This window comes from Theobroma cacao, chromosome 8, assembly GCF_000208745.1.
Source record: "Theobroma cacao cultivar B97-61/B2 chromosome 8, Criollo_cocoa_genome_V2, whole genome shotgun sequence".
Classification (NCBI taxonomy): Eukaryota; Viridiplantae; Streptophyta; class Magnoliopsida; order Malvales; family Malvaceae; genus Theobroma; species Theobroma cacao.
This window is the reverse complement of record NC_030857.1, coordinates 17,626,677-17,646,841: the sequence shown is the minus strand read 5'-3', so window position 1 is coordinate 17,646,841 and position 20,165 is coordinate 17,626,677. Positions and strand designations below refer to the sequence as shown.

Here is a 20,165-nt window from a genome sequence, read left to right as displayed (position 1 = left end):
CAAACTTACACTTGCAACTTGAAAAATATATTTATTACGTAAAAAAACTATTTACTTCTAAACTCAATACCTATAGCATCTCTTATTAACATAAGATAATATAAATAAAAAATTTTATATTTTCCATTATCCATAAAACAATCTGGTACAATAATGAATCACATGACTTTCCAAACTGAGCAAGTACTTGCATAAGAATCAGCACCATTAGTGATTTGTATAAAAAATTCACTACCTTTGATTGGGGAAATTAGATGCCTTTCAAGCTGCATTTCTCTAGAAGCTAAAGAATCTTTTAGAGGTTGCATTCACAGTCTCAGACCCTACCCATATAAGCCCCTTTCCACTACCATTCCCATCCATTTGCAACCTGCTGCAGCTTAGAATGGATATGTGCATTCATTTGTAAGATTAATCCCCTAATAATACAAAGAATAAATCAGAAAGAAAAGGAGAATACAACATCAAGAATTGGTGGGAAAATAGCACTTTCGTCCACATGGGCTGTATCTGCATAGACTTCCTTCTCTCCCTCTCTAACATAGCTCACTGCATCTCCAACGATTGAATAGCAAGCTTGGCTGCAACCGTAGAGGTACTTTCTTTGATTAGTTCTAATGAAATATCTAACCGTTGCACTGTATCCTTCAGCTTCATTGCCTTCAACTTCTCTTCCTGCAACTTTAGCAGTTCAGATTGAGTCGATCCTGTCACAAACAAGATTTCCAGAACTTATATTAGCGACAATTATTCTGCATAAGTATAACACCTTTCACAGCTTGATGCAATAAGCATACAAAGAGGAAACCAAACGGCTCCAGCATGTCAATATTCCAGCAATTCTCCCATCCGAGCAAAACGTTGTGGCTACAGCACCAAATTGTTTTTGATGATGAACCCTAGTTTCCAACAACAGTTTAAATACAAGTTGGTTTGAAGCAAGTGACACAACCCTCAACATAATAAATTCAGGATCTAAAACCCTATTCGTTGGCATAAACACCAAGGCATAAATGTTGAAGCTAGCACAATGAAACCTGCCTCATGGTTATGCAATCTCTGCCCTTTGGCCTAAGATCAATGTCTAATGTTTGAAAATTCATTCTGCTCATGCCAATTTACAAACACAACAACATCAAATACAATTATCCAAATAGGAATAAAAAGCTGCAACTGATGGTCATGCCAACACAAAACCAATCAACTTACTGGCATATCCTTCCAGAAGTCCTCATTGCTTCCTAAGTTTTCTAAGTATTTTCACGTGATTAATTTTGTCTCACCTGTGGACTCAAACCCACAACTGGGCAAGGTGCAAGGTGCAAAGAAAGCACTTGCTTGAGTGAAGATTTTATTACTAAAATGATAACTATATATTAAAAATACCTATGTTTACTAATTACTACAATTAGTGTGGGGTGGGTTGGTGGCTGGGGAAGGCCCCCTACCAGCCTCTACTTGGCTCTGCCTCTGCTTGTTTTGAGGCTACTTTGTGTATAGACCTTTATTAGTTTTCACTGCTTGCCTGAATATATTTTGTATTAGTAGCCTAAGATCCTATCAAGATTTGTTCCTAAAAGAGACACTTAATTTATCCATTTTTATCAATTGAAAATACAGCTCAAAATTTTGAAGAAAACAAATGGGCATTTAAGTGAGGTGAACCTCAAGGACATCCTTAGTGAATGTACCTTGCCTAGAGTGGCCAAGGCACTTTTATGGGATTCCTCTGAACCTTAGGCCTTAGAGCATACCTCGACTTTACTACCTAAACCTAAACGTCAAAACCAGGATAGATTTAATGCAGAATAGTCATGTATGCGTAATCTATAAACACTGTACTTTTTAGTTTGATAGGATGACAAAGAGAAAAGTATTGCATAATTTAATTAAATAAAGGATATTCCACATTTTAGTTCAAGGCATCATTTCCATGAAAAATACACTTCCATTTGCTACAGCTTCAGGCAAGATAAATAGGATAGGAGACATTTGACATAAAATAGGTCCAGACACAACAAAAGGCAAGATTAAGTCAAAGAACTTAACAATGGCAAGAATCACATACCAGAGACAGGCTGAAATGCTGCAAAGGATACACGCTCGGCAGAAGATGGGACAAAATCTTTGTCACATTCTAGGGATAGTTCATTTTCAGCCCACGTTAGAGAGTTCAAACAAGAAGTCTGCAATGGTGCCCCTTTTGGAGCCTGCAGATATGTGATAAGTGTGTAAGCAGCAAATATGTACCAGAAATGATGGCAATGCTATATAGTTAAGCACAAATTACACTTTACTCCCTTGCGGTTTAGACAGAAGTCACATATAACCTATTTGGTTTCAAAAGCTTTAATAAATGCTTTATGACTCAGCAGGGATTACAAATTATTTTTTTTATGAAAACAACAAAATTATCTGTATATTGACTTTCAAGAGCTATTAAAACCATATAGCCATAATGTTTTTGTTCTCTTTGGCCTAATGGTTGGGCTACACAATAAAGGTGGTCTACTTCCTCCTCATAAAGCCCCCTTACCTAGTGCAGGGTAAAAGCACCAAAAACCTTTACCAGCTAAGCTTGTTACCACCTTCAAATAAACATCATCTTGATATTAAAATTTTCATTCAATTTTGTATGCTCTGCTACTTTAATAAGACATAAATAAATAAACAAATAAATATACATCTAGCAGCAATTTGGTTATGCGGTTAAAATAATCTACTGATGCAACATCATCTAAAGAAAAGTGCAAACCACAAAATGTCAAATGAAACACTTGGAACCAAAGTGTTAGAAGTGTATATTTCCCTAATATTAATGATGTAAGAGTTAAAGATTAGTGCTAATCATACGTCATATTAATCAAAATAATATGATAGGTTAGAAATATAAACGATTATAGAAATCATAACTGAGACCGTTTAACATGCAACAAAATAGTGCCTGTCGACAATCACTTCTGGCATAAGTGGTGTTTATAAATTGAACAAGGTGATGAAAGCAATATGACGATACCACATAGACAAGAAAAAGAATATCGGGTAGCTGTGCAAACTATCCTGACTGATATCATTCTTAAAAGAAGCCTTTGAAGACAACCACATAAGTTTCCCCGTGACAACTAGTACTAGTAATTTCTTTAAATAGAGCTAAAGGATAAACACAATAAAAACTAAGAAAGCTTGATTTTAGACAAAAATATTTTCATTATTCTAAACCTTAAAATAATATCTACAGTAAACTTGCTCAATCCACCAGCCACTTGACTGCAGTCCACACACCTCTGAAAAAAATTAAGATTATGAACAATCTAGGTGAATTAGGACTTCATTTCTGCCTTCTTATATGAAACTTCTCAAGGATGTATTTAACAAAATTTGACTACCACCACCTACAACATCACCACAGCGCTTACCATTAGATATTCACACTTCCAAAGGCAGCCCATCATCACTGGTACTCAGCAGCGTTGATGACATCAAGAACCCACAATTTATACTGATTTGTCACTCAAAAGTTGAAACTGCCATCTTTTCTTCCTTGAAAATGTCAGTGCTCACAACCTTCATAAATACTAAAGCTTTAAGGAGTTATTGGGGATATGCTTCAAGATAAGATTTTTAGACAAGTAAACTTGGGAAAATTTAATACAAATCTTTCGTGTTTATAGGGGATACAAACGCACAATTAAGAGGGGGCTGCCACATAGTATAGAGGACATGAGATTTTGTTCAAACAGAGAGAGCTCTAGCAAGGGTTGATTTTCCCCCCATATCATCAGAGTGCTAACTCAGGTTTTTAGTCTGCCTCTCCCATTATATATTCGACTGCTAACTAATCATTCCTTCAGTCCTTCACTTCGAAACTCTGGCAAAGAAACATACCTGAAAAACTCATTGAGTTTGCTCACACCTCAAATCTATCAAAGTCAGAATAGATCATTCTTCAAACATTTCATACATTTGTTTTGTAAGATAATCTCCTAATTCTATAATTCTAGATGAAGAAGCGTGTTAGAACCATGTCTAGGTCAAGAATTTTGAACGACAGTATTTGAAAATAAGAATCCAACAGAAATAAACAGGGATAACCGCTTCTGACTACTGCCAGAAACTTGACCATCAAACCTAGAATTGCTGTCTTCAGCATCACTTCACAAGAATAATGCTTCTACGTCTCATTTGCTTCCATGAACACTGTCTTGACTCTTGGTTCTCAGGACTCCAAACAAGTATTTGGCAAACTCAACAGAAGATAGTTAAGGTCATTCATGGATCCAGTTTCTCTGAGACATTATCAGGCTTATTTTAAAGTTATGTAGATGAGGTTAGCCTATAAATTTGTCAAAAAATGGTAGACCAAGTCGGGCCCTGGCCACCAAGCATTTGAGGTCATGTCCAAATACATTGAAAGAGATTGTCAATCATTTTTGTAAGACCACACTTTCTAATAATGCTTACGCAAGGCCTACTTACCACTTCTTTGGGACTAAGTAGGCTGTCTTCCTACTGTAACTCGTAACCTATTATATATCTTATGGCATGATGCGCAAGCAACATTCACAAGCACTTCCATGTTGTGGAAAATAACCTGTAACAGTAATCGCCTACCAAGCACATGTTTTCCAAGAAAAATAGGTAAAGGGTATGCAAACTTCAGTAAGAGGCAAATTTATACTTTCTGGTGCGACTATAGCTCTAAGTAACAATGTTCATTTTAAAGCATTAATTTGATACCATAACATTACAAAGTACCTTCCTCTAAGCAGTGCTTACGTACAAAATTGCACTATACAAACTTTTAGGAACAGTGATAATCTAGATGCTGAGGAAACAAAGTACTTTTTTGACTTGGATATGCGTGCAAGATCTCTAGGCAACCCCAGTTTCTAAAAACAAAACTCTCATTCTTGATTAAAACAAGAATTTAATGTAATGCAACTTATTGCTCTTCTATCAGAATATTTGATGTCCTTGGAAGGAACAATCAAGGCCACATGCCTTACTTCTCAGTAAATATAACGTTACAATATCTCACGTTCTCAACCAAATAAGCTAGTAATATGCTTCTTTCTACCTTTATATCTCTTTAAACTGTTTGGGACATATCCTGATTGGGGTTTGTTGTTTGCTGTGATGAATATGCAAGTGAATTAAAGGGCATTTTAATGAAATCCCTTAAAGGGCCTAGAACATTGATCCAAAACTAAACTCTCATGATACCCTAGAGAATTCACTCAGGCTCAGCATGTTGATGAAAACTTTATGGTTTACCACATTTTAAGATAAGGATGTCAGAATATACACCAGATACTCATTTCTCTTAAAAAAATGCATCACAGAGCTGGAGCAAGAAACTAAATCTATCATGAGCGCAAGCATATATGGGTCTATGCACACAAGGAAATAGATGTGCACACATACGAAGAGAGAGAGACCTTCAGCTTAATTTCCAATTTATTCAAACTGTGAAGTGCCTCCTTTACTTGCAAAACTTTTGAGGTTATATTAGTTGTGCTGTCCAGAACCATGTCCTGCTGTGGTCTGACCTCACCTTTCAAGTAAGGATCTGCCTTTAGTTGCATTTGTAAACCAAAAAAGAAAGAAACCAAAACAAAACAAATGGATTAAAATTACGCTGCAAGAACACACACACATAAACAGAACAACAAAAGCAATTATATGAAAATATTAGAGAAAACAAAAAAGGGACAAGAAAGATGATGGTGCTATTATTAAAGAAAAATAAAACAACTATGGACAAAAAAAAATAGAACCAGTCTTACAAAAACTAATTTATCAAGAATATCTCTAACTTTTTTTTTTTTTTGAAGAGCAAGAATATCTCTAACTTGTGATCATTTCTGACAACTGCTTTTATTGAGTACTTTATATGTGTTGCTGCTTCATTCAATCAAGTTTGTGTTGGTTGCAATCACAAAGAACAAAATACAGACAAACACAGGAGCAAGAGCAGATGCAGAAGCATTCATGAACAACTCCTTTGATATGCTAAAATTTAATCATGCAGGTCTTCATAAGATTGAAAAAAAAAATACAAATGGGACTGAATGGCAACTTGTAAGGAAGTTAACATGTGGAAGTTCTATGCAAGTCTGAACTTGAAACATCAATGACTCATATGGCAGAAAAATGCTTTCAATTGAAACTGTTCCTTTAAGGTGGAATCAAGTTGTAAAAAAAAGACACCACCACAAGGTCAAAAAAATGAAAAGTAAACTAATGCTTCTTAGTTTTCTCATTTAAAATGAGAAAGATTTCAAGTTATAGCCATCTCACATAATACTGAAAATAAAGGAAGAACCAGAAATTAAATAAAGACTTAATAAGAGAAAAGTTTTACGGTAAAATAACATAACCAACAAGAAATACAGGTGCTGCAGACAATGAGCAGCAATATTTTGACCAGAAGTAACTGTAAACCTGTTTGTTTGTTTACTCACTTGTAAGAATTTTATAATCTTCACACGACCAATTCCTCTTATAGAGACCAATGCTCCAACATCTAATTGTTCAATCTGCAGGGTAACATAACAGAAATTGGTTCATTAAGTACTTTCAGCGTTCTTGTGTTGTGATCCCTAACAATGACAAAAAAAAAAAAATTCAATTTTTCTTACATTTTCTATGAGAACTAGACAACCATATCTAGCAGCAAATGATGCTTCACCACGTGAATTGCTAATGGCGATTGGATCCAACACAAAATGCACGAAGAGTTTCTTTCTTAATAAAGACTGCAAGAATAGTATTAGGAGCAAAACTACAAGCACCATTTAGGTGTAGCTTATAGTCTTGTTGTAGCAATTAGAAGGCTCTATTAAAACTTACACAAGAACCAAAATGCAAGTAGAAGAAAAAGAAGTAATTATGAAGTGGTGACACCATCAAACAATGTATCCCATATACCACTTAAAATTAGACAAATCATCAATTCAAATTGACAAATGAACCATTGTACATGATTAAGGTTTCTTGGTATATGGAATGTAGGAGAGTAGCAGGGGTAAAAAACATGACATGTCAATTTTTAATAAAGGTGATATAGATATCAGTTCTCATATAGTTATAAAGATTACATAACAACAAAGCCCCGAACTATATCAGTTTATGCAACTAAGCCCCTTGCTATTATTGTATCCGAAGAAAGCCCTTATCTTTTGATTTATACCCAAAGAAACCCATATTCTTTTATTGTAATAGACCTAAAGCTAGTTGGCATTTTCTATCCACGTGACATGTGATGTAGCCATGTGATAGTTGAGGTGAATTTTTTCCATTTTCCCCTTTCACACCCGCCATGTGGCAAAGGATGTGACTTGATGATGCGGCCACCTCAGCTGCCATGTGATGACATCAAATGCCATGTAGATAGAAAATGCCAATTGGCATTAGGTTTGACCATCATTAATTTTTCGTTAAAAATTAAGGGCATTTGTGGTTACAATAAAACAATAGAGGTTTTTTTTTATGTGATTAGGTAGGAGAGTGGCACAAAAAACATTACATGTCAATTTTTTATAAAAGTGATATAGATTCTCATATATTTATACTATATAGGCTTACATAACAACAAAGCCCCAAACTATATTAGTTTGTGCAACTAAGCCCCTTTACTATTATTGCATCCAAAAAAAGCCCTTATCCTTTAATTTATACCCAAAGAACCCCCTATTCTTCCATTGTATCCACATAGGCCCTTAATCCGTAATGAAAAATTAACACCTAGCAGACCCAATGCTAGCTAGCATTTTCTGTCCACGTGACATATGATGTGACCATGTGACAGTTGAGGTAGATTTTTTCACTTTTCCCCTTTCACACCCGTCACATGGCATATGATGTGGCCACCTCAACTACCACGGAATCACGTCATATGCCATGTGGATAGAAAACGCCAACTGGTATTAGACCTGACCATCGTTAATTTTTTAATAAAAAGTAAAGGCATGTGTGGCTATAATAAAACAATAAAGGTTTTTTTTGTATGTGATTAGGGTTTCTTGGTCTATCGAATGTAGGAAAGTGGCAAGGGTAAAAAAACGACACATCAATTTTTTAATAGAAGTGACATACACATCAGTTCACAAATAGCTATGCTTAAACAACAACAATACCCCTAAACTAAATCATTTTATGCAACTGAACCCCCATACTTTTATTGAATCCAAAAAAATCCTTATCCTTTGATTATACCCAAAGAAACTCCTATTTTTTTATTGTATCTCCATAATGAAAAATTAACGGTCGTCAAACCTAATACCAATTGACATTTTCTATTCATATGGCATGAGACGTGGCCACATGACAATTGAAGTGGATTTTTTCCATTTTACCCTTTCACACCCACCATGTGGCATATGATGTAGTTTGATGACGTGGCCACCTCAACCGCTACATGACCACATCATCAATTCATGGCATATGTCACGTGGATAGAAAATGACAACTAACATTAGGTTTGATGGTCATTAATTTTTCGTTCAGGATTAAGGGCATATGTGGGTACAATAAAAAAATAAGTTTTTTTTTTTACAAATGAACGGAACCTTTTTGGGTACAAAAAAATGGATATAGGGACTCAATTGCATAAATTGACATAATCCTAGGGCTTTTTTGTTATTTAAGCCTATTTATAGAAACTTAGACTGCATCTTATTGATACTTTTACCTTTTGTTTTTCAATTTTTTGCAAGATAAATAGCAAACTGTAAATACCAAAAGCATGAACTAGCAAACTGTAAATACCAAAAGCATGAACTAAACGAAGCCTTAATGTCTTGCGGATAAGAAAAAGCAAGAGTTTTTATATCTGATGCAATGTTTGTATATAATTTACAAACATAATTAGTGAACCATAACTTGCCACTTCATCAAAACTAATAAACAATAGTATGTACTAATAAAGAGTATAAAAACAATTAGCAAAGTCACCAAACAAACGAAACTTGCATAAATCCTTCAAGTTTGCAAAGGCTAGAGACCATGAATTAATAAAATTAAGAAGTAAAAAAATTTAAAGCCCTATCTATCCGCCAATGATATGATTTGTTACAATGTCAAAGAATTCAACGGGAATCTCACAAACGAAAAACAAAAAAAGTAAACAAGTAGCATACCCCAATTAAGAAAAGGGGAAAAAATATTGAAAAATGTACCTCCTCCAATAGAGCTAGATATCTGGCTTCATACAGATGCAGTGTTTTGCTTTCCGAGGGAACAAGCACCTGCCTTCCCATTAAACATTCTTTCAGTTCAACGCTTCCTTTCACATTACACCGAAAACAATTTTGAAAGAAAACTTGCCTCGTTCATGTTGAAGGGAAGAAGCGGGAGCTCCAGGGACACCGCAGATGGGCATATACGGCGCCGTTTTGAAATGCTACGATCTCCATCTCCGGGAAAATGTTTAACCCCGTAGTAGTAAGGAAACGTGTGGGAAAAAGGGCGGGGCCTTCGGGTTTGCGATTCCCCATTTCCAAATCGGGGCTTCATACTCATACTGGTAGCATACAAGACATGGCAACTCATCACTTTTTCTCTTTTCTTTCTTATTTTCGGCTGAAGAAATTCGTTTCTACCCTTCCAATTGCAAAGCCACTGTCTTATCTAATTAGCCATGTTTTCTTTTTTTTTTTTTTTTATAGAAACCGTCTTCCCCACCTCAACTGTTTTTTTTTTTTTGGTTTGCCAATAAAATTAAATTTGAATTAGTGTATATTCTAATTCAATTACATATTAAATATTTTAAAACCTATTTTTAATTCAATTGTATTCTAACTTTGAGATCAATGCATTAAATTATCTTTAGTTAAAATAAATTAATTTTCATTAACTTGAAAAACAAAATAGTGATAAAAAATTAATTAAAATGGATAAAATTTTAATAAATTAAAAATAGAGGTGTTCATTGATGCCAGTAAGCCCAATCACCGGACCGAGCTTGAGCATGAAATTTTTGGTCAAATTTGACCCGATTAGATTATTATATTAATAAATGATGTATTTTTATTTAATATTTAAAAATATAATATAAATATATATATATAAGTATTACATTATTTTACACTTATTTTAGCTATTAAACAATTTGATTTTTAATAAAATAAAACTTTAGCTTTATTCTATTAACTCAATTAGAGTGAATAATTTAAAAATGGGATAATTAGATTTTTAAAAATCTTTTTCAAAAAATTTCAGCTTTTTCTGAGTATCTATGTCCTATTGAATCCAACTAATACAATTGTTTTTTTTTTGAATGATTTATCTTCTAAGATTTAAATAGTTAGTCTAACTGCACTCAAAAAAAAAAATAGTTACTCTAACAAATTAAGCTATAACTATAACTTTCTTCTTTAGTTCTCAAGAATTTGAATGTTTGATGAACTAAGTATAATGAGTACAAGACAATATCAAAGATATTTACCATAGAATACGAATGAAGGCAGCAGAGAAATGTTTGATCTCTGTTTTCCCTGTTTTTCTTTTCTCTTTCTTTTTTTTCTCTTTTTTCATAATTTTTAAATTCTTTTCTAATTTTTTTAACTTTTTTATTTTAATTAAAAAGTTTTTAAATTAAATGATTGTTTTAGACAGATGATGCCATTCATGGTTGGTTTTGGACGTATGACTTGTTTAATTGTAAATTTTCTCGACTATTTGAATAGTAGTAGAATAGGAGGAAAACAGGTTAAGACGTTGAGTGGGCTTGGGGCCCAGACTTGGAGCAGATTATAATCAAACCGATGCTTTGAGTGTTTGATGAGATTAAGAATTTGAGCGAGAAGATGGAGGGACCTCCGGTGAACGACTGCTGCTCTATTTGCCATGGAAGCTTCAACGTTCCTTGCCAGGCCAACTGCTCTCATTGGTTCTGCGGTGCCTTTCTTTTCCCTTTTCTCTTTTCTTTTCCATGATTAATTTTTTTTATATGTTTTAATTGAAATTTATTTGATCCATACAAGTTTTATTAGATTGAAATAATGATTGCCCATTTAGTATTCTTTTTCTTTTTTTTTTTGTTTTTGTTAATTGAAATTAGATGCATAGAATTGCAGAGTTTCTTAGATTATATTGCTTAAATTAATGGGTAAAGCAGACATGGAAAGATTGGATGGCAAAGTACCTACAAACACTTGGAATGAACTAAAAATAGTCAAACTTAAATCAAACCTGTAAGTAGCAAATGCACATGAAAATAATTCGGTTGGAGAAAAGGAAGCACTATACCCTATCTGTTGGAGAGCTCAGAGATGGTTATATAGAGTTCTTCTTAGAAGTTCTGAGTTTCCTAGAATGAGGATATGGTGGTTTTTCTGTATCAACAAGGGTCATAATCTACTATTTTTTTTTCTTTTCGGGATTAGCAATGGTGTATAAACGTTATACCATAGGTGTTAATGATCAAGATGCATGACTATTTGCGGATATGTCTCACAATGATGTTGATCATCCACAAGCAGGGATGGATTTAGGGTGGGGGAAGCTGCCCCCACTCAAATCCTAAAATGCCTTTAATATATGATAAAAAAATTTTAAAATTTTTGTAAAAATCTATATTTTTCCCCCACTAAATTGAAGAAAACAAAGTTTTTTTTTTTATATACTTTAGAAAATGAAATATCCAAGATAATTATCGTGAAAAATTACTCAACTTAAAAGTTGAAATTGTTGGATGACTTTTAATCATACTATGAGAACTCTTTTAAGCAAACTGATATATCAGATTATGCAAATATGAAAAGTATTCAAACTGTGGACTACTTAATACCATTTCAAAAATCACTTAACCAAAAGGTTTAAATAATTAGCTAGGTAACAGCCCAAAATATGTTTATCCTCCAATTAAAAATGGCAAATCTCCATATTTATTTTCATAAAAGTTAAAGTTCTTTGCCAAAAAATAATGGCAAATATGTCCATATTCATTTTCATAAAAGTTAGAGCTCCACTTTGTTGTGACCTTAACACATAGGATTTACTTTTTGTTATTTGCTTATTACTTTTTGATCTCTATTAAGTATATAATAGTAGTACAAGTAGATAGTCTATATTTCTTTGATACATATACTAATATCAACATGATATTATCTATAATGTTATTCATGAAATTCAAAAATTGAATTTGTTTAATCCTTCATTTTTTTTTTTTTTTTTGCTTTTGTACTATGTAAGTAAAAAGCAAATAAATGACTTGAATGTAGGGTTAAAAGTTACTCTTTTTCTATAAAGAAAGTTACTTGTTTTTACTGTTAAAAACAGTTTATATAGCATAAATGGGTAATTAGATTAGATTTTTATACTATGATAAAATTTGTCAAAGCTATTATCGTATTTAATTTTACCAAGTTTTGCATAGTTATTCTTAATAATTTGTGCTCCTGCTGAGTAAATTTTTTGGATCTGTCCCTGTCCACATTGCTATGTAGTATTTAGTTGAAAACTAAAAGACCATGCTTATTATCAAAATTATAAAAGTTCTATACATATCTCATTTCGCTGTCTATTTTAATCTCGTTATTTAAATAAATTATCAGGTCTTGTGGAAAAGAAATAAAAAGAGACCATGGTAGTTAGTTGAGTCTTTAGGCTTGTACTATACTAATTTCATTTTGTAATTTTCTTCTTTTGCTGGGAACCATCTAAACTATGGTCAACTATGGTTTTTTTTTTTTTTTTTTTGAAATTGAGTTTTGGCGTTCCATGGGTTGTTAAATCACTGAATCTTATGATACTCGGAATCCCAGTCTTATCAGAATTACTGAGTATAACTCTTACACAAATGTGTGTCCACAAAGGCATACAAATACTTGTAGTTCTAGAATTGTTGGAGTCAATTTAGTAACAATAATGTTTTTCTTTATATCTGTGAGAAATTTCTAGCCTGCGTTGTTCTTCTGTCCTTTTTCCTGTTCTTTCCCCTCATTTTTCAGCACATATCAAGTAATTCCAGAATCTGCCACACCTAACCAACCCTCCTTTGTAACCCCAAAGTCCCATCTTACTAAGTTCATGTAAATCTTTTCTTTTTATAGCATAAACAGGGAATTTTTTCTTTAATTTCTTTTTTGATTTGTATCTATTACTTTAAATTGCCGTTGTCCTTTTAAAACCTCTAAAACCACACGGTGCTAGCTTAATCAACTTATCACCCTACCAAACCAACCTTTGATACCATACTTCTGTATGCATGTCTTATTTTTATTAATAAATTTATTTCATTTATTATTTATTTGCTTTGCTTTCCAATTACTCTTTCAATCTCTAGTCTGAATGAAACCAATTCCAATACATGTTAAACCCTATCCCTCACTTTTTTAACCTTTACAAACTGCTAAGTCTTTTATTTTCTGTAGCTATGGCTATTACATAACCCGTGTTGGTCAGACCACTTCAATTTGCTCTATATGATAATCTCTTCTAAAATAATATGGCATCGATTATCAGTAAGACTATTCAGTAAAAACAACTTTTAGTTCCAACTATTGTTGATTATGAAGTAATTCTACTATTTCCCTTCTAATTAGGCAATTGTATTATGCTTGTTTGGCATCATGGATCCTCACTTCACCCATGTAAATGCCCCCTGTGTCGACGTCACATTACTTTGTTGGTTCCTGGTGAGGCCTCTTTAAGGGAGCGTCATAACTCAGCAGTTGCTGAGATTCTGGAAAAGGTTGAAAAATACAACCGATACTTTGGTGGACAATCCAATGGTCTCATTCAGGTATGTGCATGTTTGTTTGTATTGAATTTGCTATGCAGCTTAACAACCTTTATTCTTTGATATAACCTTATTCCAATTAGTGGTTTTATATATTAGCATAAGGTTATTAATTATTTTCCCTTTTCCATTCTTTTTTTTTTTCTCAAAATAATAATTCAACCTAATGCCTGGCCTGAGTGTAAAAAGGTTTACTTATCTACTCCGTTTATAGAGTGGATATGTACATTGATTAAGAAAACTTTGACCATTTAAATAATTTGATCTCATTTTTCGAAAAGCCCTTGACCACAGAATAAGAAAGTGTAACTTTGAGGGTAACAACAGAAAGTATGATTTTTTTTTAAAGTGTCACTATCGTTTTGACTCAAAGTAAGAACCAGGTTCTACTGCACTGCTCCTAATCAACAAAACTGTATGATAATCCTAACTTTCAAGAAAGGAACTTTGAAGGATGACCGAGTACAATGTGGTAATCCCTAGCATAAACAAACATAAAATTAGGACAATGAATAATTCTTTGTGGCCTATGCAAAGAATTTCCTAAAATATCCACTGTCGAATGGAGATCATAATTCTAAACTCTGATATTTAATCTTGACTTTCCCAATATATAAATTATCTGCATCACATGCCACTCTGGTTGTTTAAAGTTTTTAAGTTTTTTGTTCTTGCTCATTGTGAGCAGTCTTTGTACCAACTAGCATTTTGAACATTCTTCGTACATCTTCAACACTCTCTAGCACTTACTATAGTTATGTACCAAAATAATTCAATCCTAGGACTGACCTATTAGCACAAAATTCAGAAACAATTGTTAGGACTTTCAGTGTTTTGACTTTTTTGAGAGGTACTCTAATCTGACATCTGAATCCCAGTTTCTCTTTCTTGCAGAGACTGCAAGACCTTCCTTTCCTGCTTCGCAGGTTGTTACGAGAAATGACAGATCCTCAGAGATCTCTTCCTCTTGTCATCAAAGCTCGTGTATATCTTGCAGTTAAGTTAGTTAACCTCATCTGGATCATTTTTCACATAACATATGCCTTTATTGAAGAGTTATCTTTCTTATAACATAATAACTTCTAAGAGCTTTGGCTTTTCTTCTGCTGAACTCAAAGGAGCCTTTAGATTTATAATGCAGTACCTGTGCTAAATTAATGCTTTTAAGTACAGCCATGGCGCACTTGTGCATGTTTAGATAGAGATTGCTCACTTTTTGGGGCCTTTTTCCAGACACTTTACCTTTATCATTGCCCTGACTTTTCATCTTCCTTGAACGTATGCCCAATACGTATCTGATGGACATGGGCATGAGGTCCAACTCTCCAAATGTATTGAATAACTAAAAAAATTTTGAACTTAGCGACGCTGGACACATAACTATATCCAATACTCACTCCCAAGTCTGAGTAACATAGGCTTTGTGCATACACATACTTCCTCCAACCCTTTCAAATTGTCACTTGTTGAATTTTCTTGCACTTTAAGAAGTTACAAGGAGAAATGATGATATGGAAAAGTTGCTGTTAAATTGTGTTGATCAATTGAATCTCTTTTATTTCATTTGTGTTTGAAGCATTTTAGGTCAGCAGGAAAAAATGTTGATTAATCCTGTTAAACACTAATCTGGCTGGCTTTTAGTTCTTACCAGAACAGAATCATTAAGTCCTTTGCAAACAATAGCAACAAAAGTTTGGAATATTAGACATGCTGCAAAAGTAAGAAACATTGTTGCTTTATTATTCTTTAACTAGATTCAAATATGAATTTGGGAAGTTTAAAAATACTAGTGATGTATTCTAGTTTCAGATTTCAAGATTAGGCAGGGGAAATATTTTCTTTTTTCTGTACTTGCAATGTGACTAGTAATAATTATAAGAAACTTTCAAAAGAGATTTGACAATGAGTTTAGGGACTCGTTGAAAGATAATGGGCTTGAAGGTAACAAGAAGAAAAAAAATCAGTAACATTTCCTATAAAAAGTTTATTATTTCCCATTTTTTCTATTATATTATGGCTCTTTAGCCATATCTTGGACCATCATGCCATGTGTATTTTGATCTGATTGCTGAAGCATAAACAACAGCATAATTTACTGTAACATCAGCAACGATCTTACTGATTGGATTTGCTAATAGCGGTGCAATCGATCTGAACTGAGCTGAGTCTGAAGCTGTTCAGGCTTTGGCTTGAGCTCCATGTGAGTTTGAAAATTTCATATTCAAGGATGGCATTTTAAAATTTGAAAAACCTCGATTTGGTGTAGTCTCTTCCTATATATATATATGATCATATTAATAGGTTCACAAGTCAAGCTTCTGTAGGCTCAGATTCGAGCTTGATTTTCTAAACAAGCCTAGATTTTTACTCAGTTTGGCTGCTTTGGTAAATGAGGTTGAGCTGAGCTAAGCTCTAGCATTTGCATGCCTTTTTCTATACCTAAATGCAATTGGTGGGCATCAAATAGTTGTTATTGAATTTGTTATAGAAAAAACATCACGTTGCCAGTTAAATTAGATCTTTTAGAGTAAAATGAATAATTTGTTAGATTCTATGTTTCTGTTTATTGCTTCAGCTGTTTAGTGTAGCGTTTAATTCATGGAAATTAATTATCTTTTATCAAGTTTGGTATAGATATGGTCTTATTTCTCGTTCTTCTGCACAGATGTTCTTAAGTACCATCTACATATTCAGCCCCATAGACATTATTCCTGAAGGTACATCATATTTGGGTTAATTATCTTGGGATGATTGTTTGGTAACTAACAGTTGCTTGACATCATAAATGCTTGGTGTTGAATCACAGCAATCTTGGGGATAGTTGGCCTCTTGGATGATCTTCTTATAGTTCTCGTCTGCTTTCTCCATGTTGCTGCCATCTATCGGTCTGTTCTCTACTATCGTCATGGAGGTTCTTGAAGTTTACTGGAGCGTTGATATAGGTAAACTCACAGAACGCTAAACACACATAATGAGTTGGAAAGTATATAGTTGTATGGGTAGTGAATTAATTAGGATTACTTTCAAGTAGTTGTAAGTGTAATATAGCAAAGTTGTTTGTTGAGTATAGTTCTACTTGACAACTTGTGCATTTGACTTGTGTTGATAACCGTTACACAAAAATTTGATTTTTTTTATTTATTTTTTCAAAAGTTTATCATCTGCTTACTGAAAGTTATTGTGAGCCAGACTAGAGGGCTGAATGTGCACGACGACTAAAACCTTGAATGGTCAGTTGAATGTATTGTTTATCATGTGTTACCCCCTGCTTCTCACCTTGAGTGGTCAATTTATGCTGTTTAAGATAAGTTTCCTGTGCCAAACCTTGATTGGTCTTCCCCGCTTAAAATCTGGCTCATAGACTTACAATGTTGGTGACCCAACAACTGTAACATAGCCTTCAGATTTATTGAATACTTCTTTTGCTCTTGATACCCACTTCTCTGCCCCTCTTAGTGCTCCTTTCGATACCCTTCCCATTTTCTCCAAATAGCTCACACTTTTTAGTAGTTTCAAAACATGGTTGGGGACAGTTTCAGTTTTTCTTGCCATTTCATCAGACAAAACCCACAAGTAAGCAATGGTTAACGCAAAGGTTGACGAACTGCAGCCTCAGTTGCTCCTGCTCATTCTCTTCCACACACTTTGTTGTTATGATTTAACATCTGCAATTGTCAACATTGAATATGTGACTGCCTCTTACTAGTCGGTTGGAATAATGGCAGCCAATTCCTTGGCTTCACCTTTTTGCTGGAGAAAAAGTGACCAAATGTGTTGAGGATTTTGGATTAAATCTCTGCTATATATAAGTAGGGGTGAATTGCTAATATAAGTCGAGTCCTCTTGTGGCTTGGCTTGCAAACAGATGCCATGATTTGGTGAAATGAGCAAAAGATAGTCACTTGGATGGCCATGGGAGGCAGCTGCTTCTTGCAACTATAAGATTCAGAGGACATGCTTGATGGTGGCACGCAACTTGGGGACCAGGGTCTAGAAGGAAAACAAGATGTCATACGTCCGAAATTCGTAAATTGAAAAAAAAAATTCAAAGACGAATCATGTGCCGTCCTGTTCACTTAGAAGGCATCATTTAAGTTAGTCATATAATTAACTACAAAATAATTAATTTATTGATTAATTCTCTCAAAGACACGTACGTAGATCAATTAAAATTCATTTATAAGTCATGTATTTATCTCTTGTGGTAATTTAAATATTAATATTGGATGAATTAAAATTTGTCGATTAATTATTTAATATTTTGAAATGGAGAAAATTATAAATGTGACTGCATCTTAGATTTCTCTATTTTGTTCATCTAGAATATTATCTCTTGTTGTTGATCTTAGGTAAGATCAACAAAATTAATAGCAACACACTTTTGTCCATTTCAACAACAACAACAACAACAAGAGATATTTAAAAATTGAAATAATATTTTAAATATTTTCATTATTTTCAAATACTCATTTACTTGAGTGTTCATTTCGAAAATTAATAAACTTTCGTGTAATTTCAATTAAAATTTAGTGAGGTAAGGATATTTTACCCTAAAATTTAACATAACGCTAAATATAATAAAAACTATATCCTAAATTTAAGTTAATAAAGTATTAACATATTAAAGTAACTTATTATATTAACTTATTTTTATATTAAGTTATCAATATATTATATTCTATATAACATATTTATTAATATATATTATATAGTCTATACGCTATAGTAACTTACTTTTTATAAGTTATTAATAAATTATAGTAATATAGCATAACTTATATTAACATAGTAAGTTATATTAAATTATTAATATTAGTATACTATAGTAGTATAACTTATATTACTAAAGTAACTTACATAGGTAATTGAATATAATAACTTATTAATATACTATATATTGATATATTAATGAGTTAGTGTTATTATATTATTATATATAACAATATAATATTATACTATATGTATTATATGACTTCTTAGTGTACTTATATACCATATAAGTATATATTAACTATATATAGTAATATATTAATACACTATACATAGTATTAGTTTATAGTTATACACTAAATATAATAATATATATTAGTACAATATACATATATATTAATTATATGTAGTAAATATTAATAAAGTATACATTGTTAACAGTTATACATTATATAATATATATCTTAACACATTATACATAATATACTTATTAATATATTATTTAGTCAAAAATTATATATTAACAATATACTATATTAATATTTTAGTAAAATTATAAGTAATAATGTAATATGCGGTAACATAAAATACAATATTAATATATTATTAAATAAATTTAAAAAACAAGAAGAAGTTAAAAAATCAGTTAAAACTGATTTAATTGACTAAAGTTGGGTAATTTAAAGTCGGTTCAATTGGATTAATTTTTTAAAAAATGTTGATTAAGTTGATTAATGATTTTCTTTAATCAAATTAAACGATTCAACCGAATGCTTACCACTAAATGTAAAGTGTGTTGACGATCCGACAAGTGCGTCTTGAAAATAGAGAAAGTGGATTCTTAGAATTGAGTCTCTAAAGAGGCTGACAATAAATTGAAGAAATATTCGTAGATTGAGAAAGTGCAAATGATGTTGCTAACCAATTGGGCAAAAATAGGGTGTAAAGGGAGAAAGACTTTATTCATATTGCTCCACAAAATTGGTGATTGTAATTTCATGGGTTGCTTTTGGGTTGGAGATTGGATTGTTTTGTGCGTGCTCTGTTGATTGCTTATAAATGATTAGTCTGGTATTGTATGCATTGAAGGCTATGGCATGATCCTGCTCTCTTCGCATTGTCTGTTGTATGTCCAGTTTTGCCTGTTTATGGGCAACGTCGGTTCCACGAAGGGTGATTGATGTGGTATTTTTGGGTTCTATCTATGGTAATAAGAGGTTGTGTTTTTTCCTTGTAATGTTCTCTAGATTGAAGTTCTGGAGGTTACTATGCTAGCCTTGTATATTAGCATGTTAATCACAGGTTTTATTAAGGATGTTAACGGGCAGGGTACCTTATAATTTGAAGGTACCCGAACCCTAACTTTATAAAAAATCAACTATCTGAATAATTTTAAAATTATTATCCTAACTCTAACTCTATTATATTTTTACTACCCTATAATTATCCTAATCCGTTTAAAAACCTGATTAGATTAAAAAATTATTACAATCTTCTTCATAGGTATCTAATTACCTAAACTCGTATACATATACAATAATATTTTTTTACGTATTTTATAAAATTAACTACTAATTAAATTAATAAAATAATAATAATAAAATTTAAATTTAAATAATCAAAAACAAAAATCTTAAACATAAACTTAAACAACTAAAATAAATATCCATACAACGATATAAACTTAAATAACTATACATAAATATCCAAA

The 20,165-nt window shown here is 32.5% G+C and overlaps 2 protein-coding genes across 6 annotated transcripts; one reads left to right on the top strand and one right to left on the bottom strand.

The window, feature by feature from the left end:
- Positions 102–9,669, bottom strand: LOC18593049. Of its 2 annotated transcripts, XM_007020073.2 has the most exons (7): positions 9,328–9,669; positions 9,180–9,248; positions 6,642–6,758; positions 6,465–6,539; positions 5,439–5,573; positions 2,069–2,210; positions 102–707 (listed from the first exon to the last, which is right to left on the bottom strand). In XM_007020073.2, the coding sequence occupies exons 1-7, from the start codon at positions 9,550–9,552 to the stop codon at positions 547–549; spliced, it is 924 nt and encodes a 307-aa protein (XP_007020135.2). In that variant the 5' UTR covers positions 9,553–9,669; the 3' UTR covers positions 102–546. The 2 variants fall into 2 exon arrangements, with proteins under 2 accessions (XP_007020135.2, XP_017981641.1); XM_018126152.1 differs by lacking the exon at positions 9,328–9,669 and having other exon boundaries at positions 6,642–6,815; positions 9,180–9,245.
- LOC18593048 (E3 ubiquitin-protein ligase RNF170) lies at positions 10,596–17,005 on the top strand. 4 transcript variants are annotated; one of them, XR_001929144.1, is made up of 6 exons: positions 10,596–10,899; positions 13,548–13,747; positions 14,639–14,740; positions 15,396–15,462; positions 16,410–16,461; positions 16,551–17,005. XR_001929144.1 is itself a non-coding variant. In XM_018126403.1 (5 exons), exons 1-4 carry the CDS (start codon positions 10,809–10,811, stop codon positions 16,457–16,459), a joined length of 459 nt encoding a protein of 152 aa, XP_017981892.1. In that variant the 5' UTR covers positions 10,596–10,808; the 3' UTR covers positions 16,460–16,461; positions 16,551–16,906. The 4 variants fall into 4 exon arrangements, 3 of the variants coding, with proteins under 3 accessions (XP_017981892.1, XP_007020134.1, XP_007020133.1); XM_018126403.1 differs by lacking the exon at positions 15,396–15,462 and having other exon boundaries at positions 14,623–14,740; positions 16,551–16,906; XM_007020071.2 differs by lacking the exon at positions 15,396–15,462 and having other exon boundaries at positions 10,608–10,899; positions 16,551–16,906.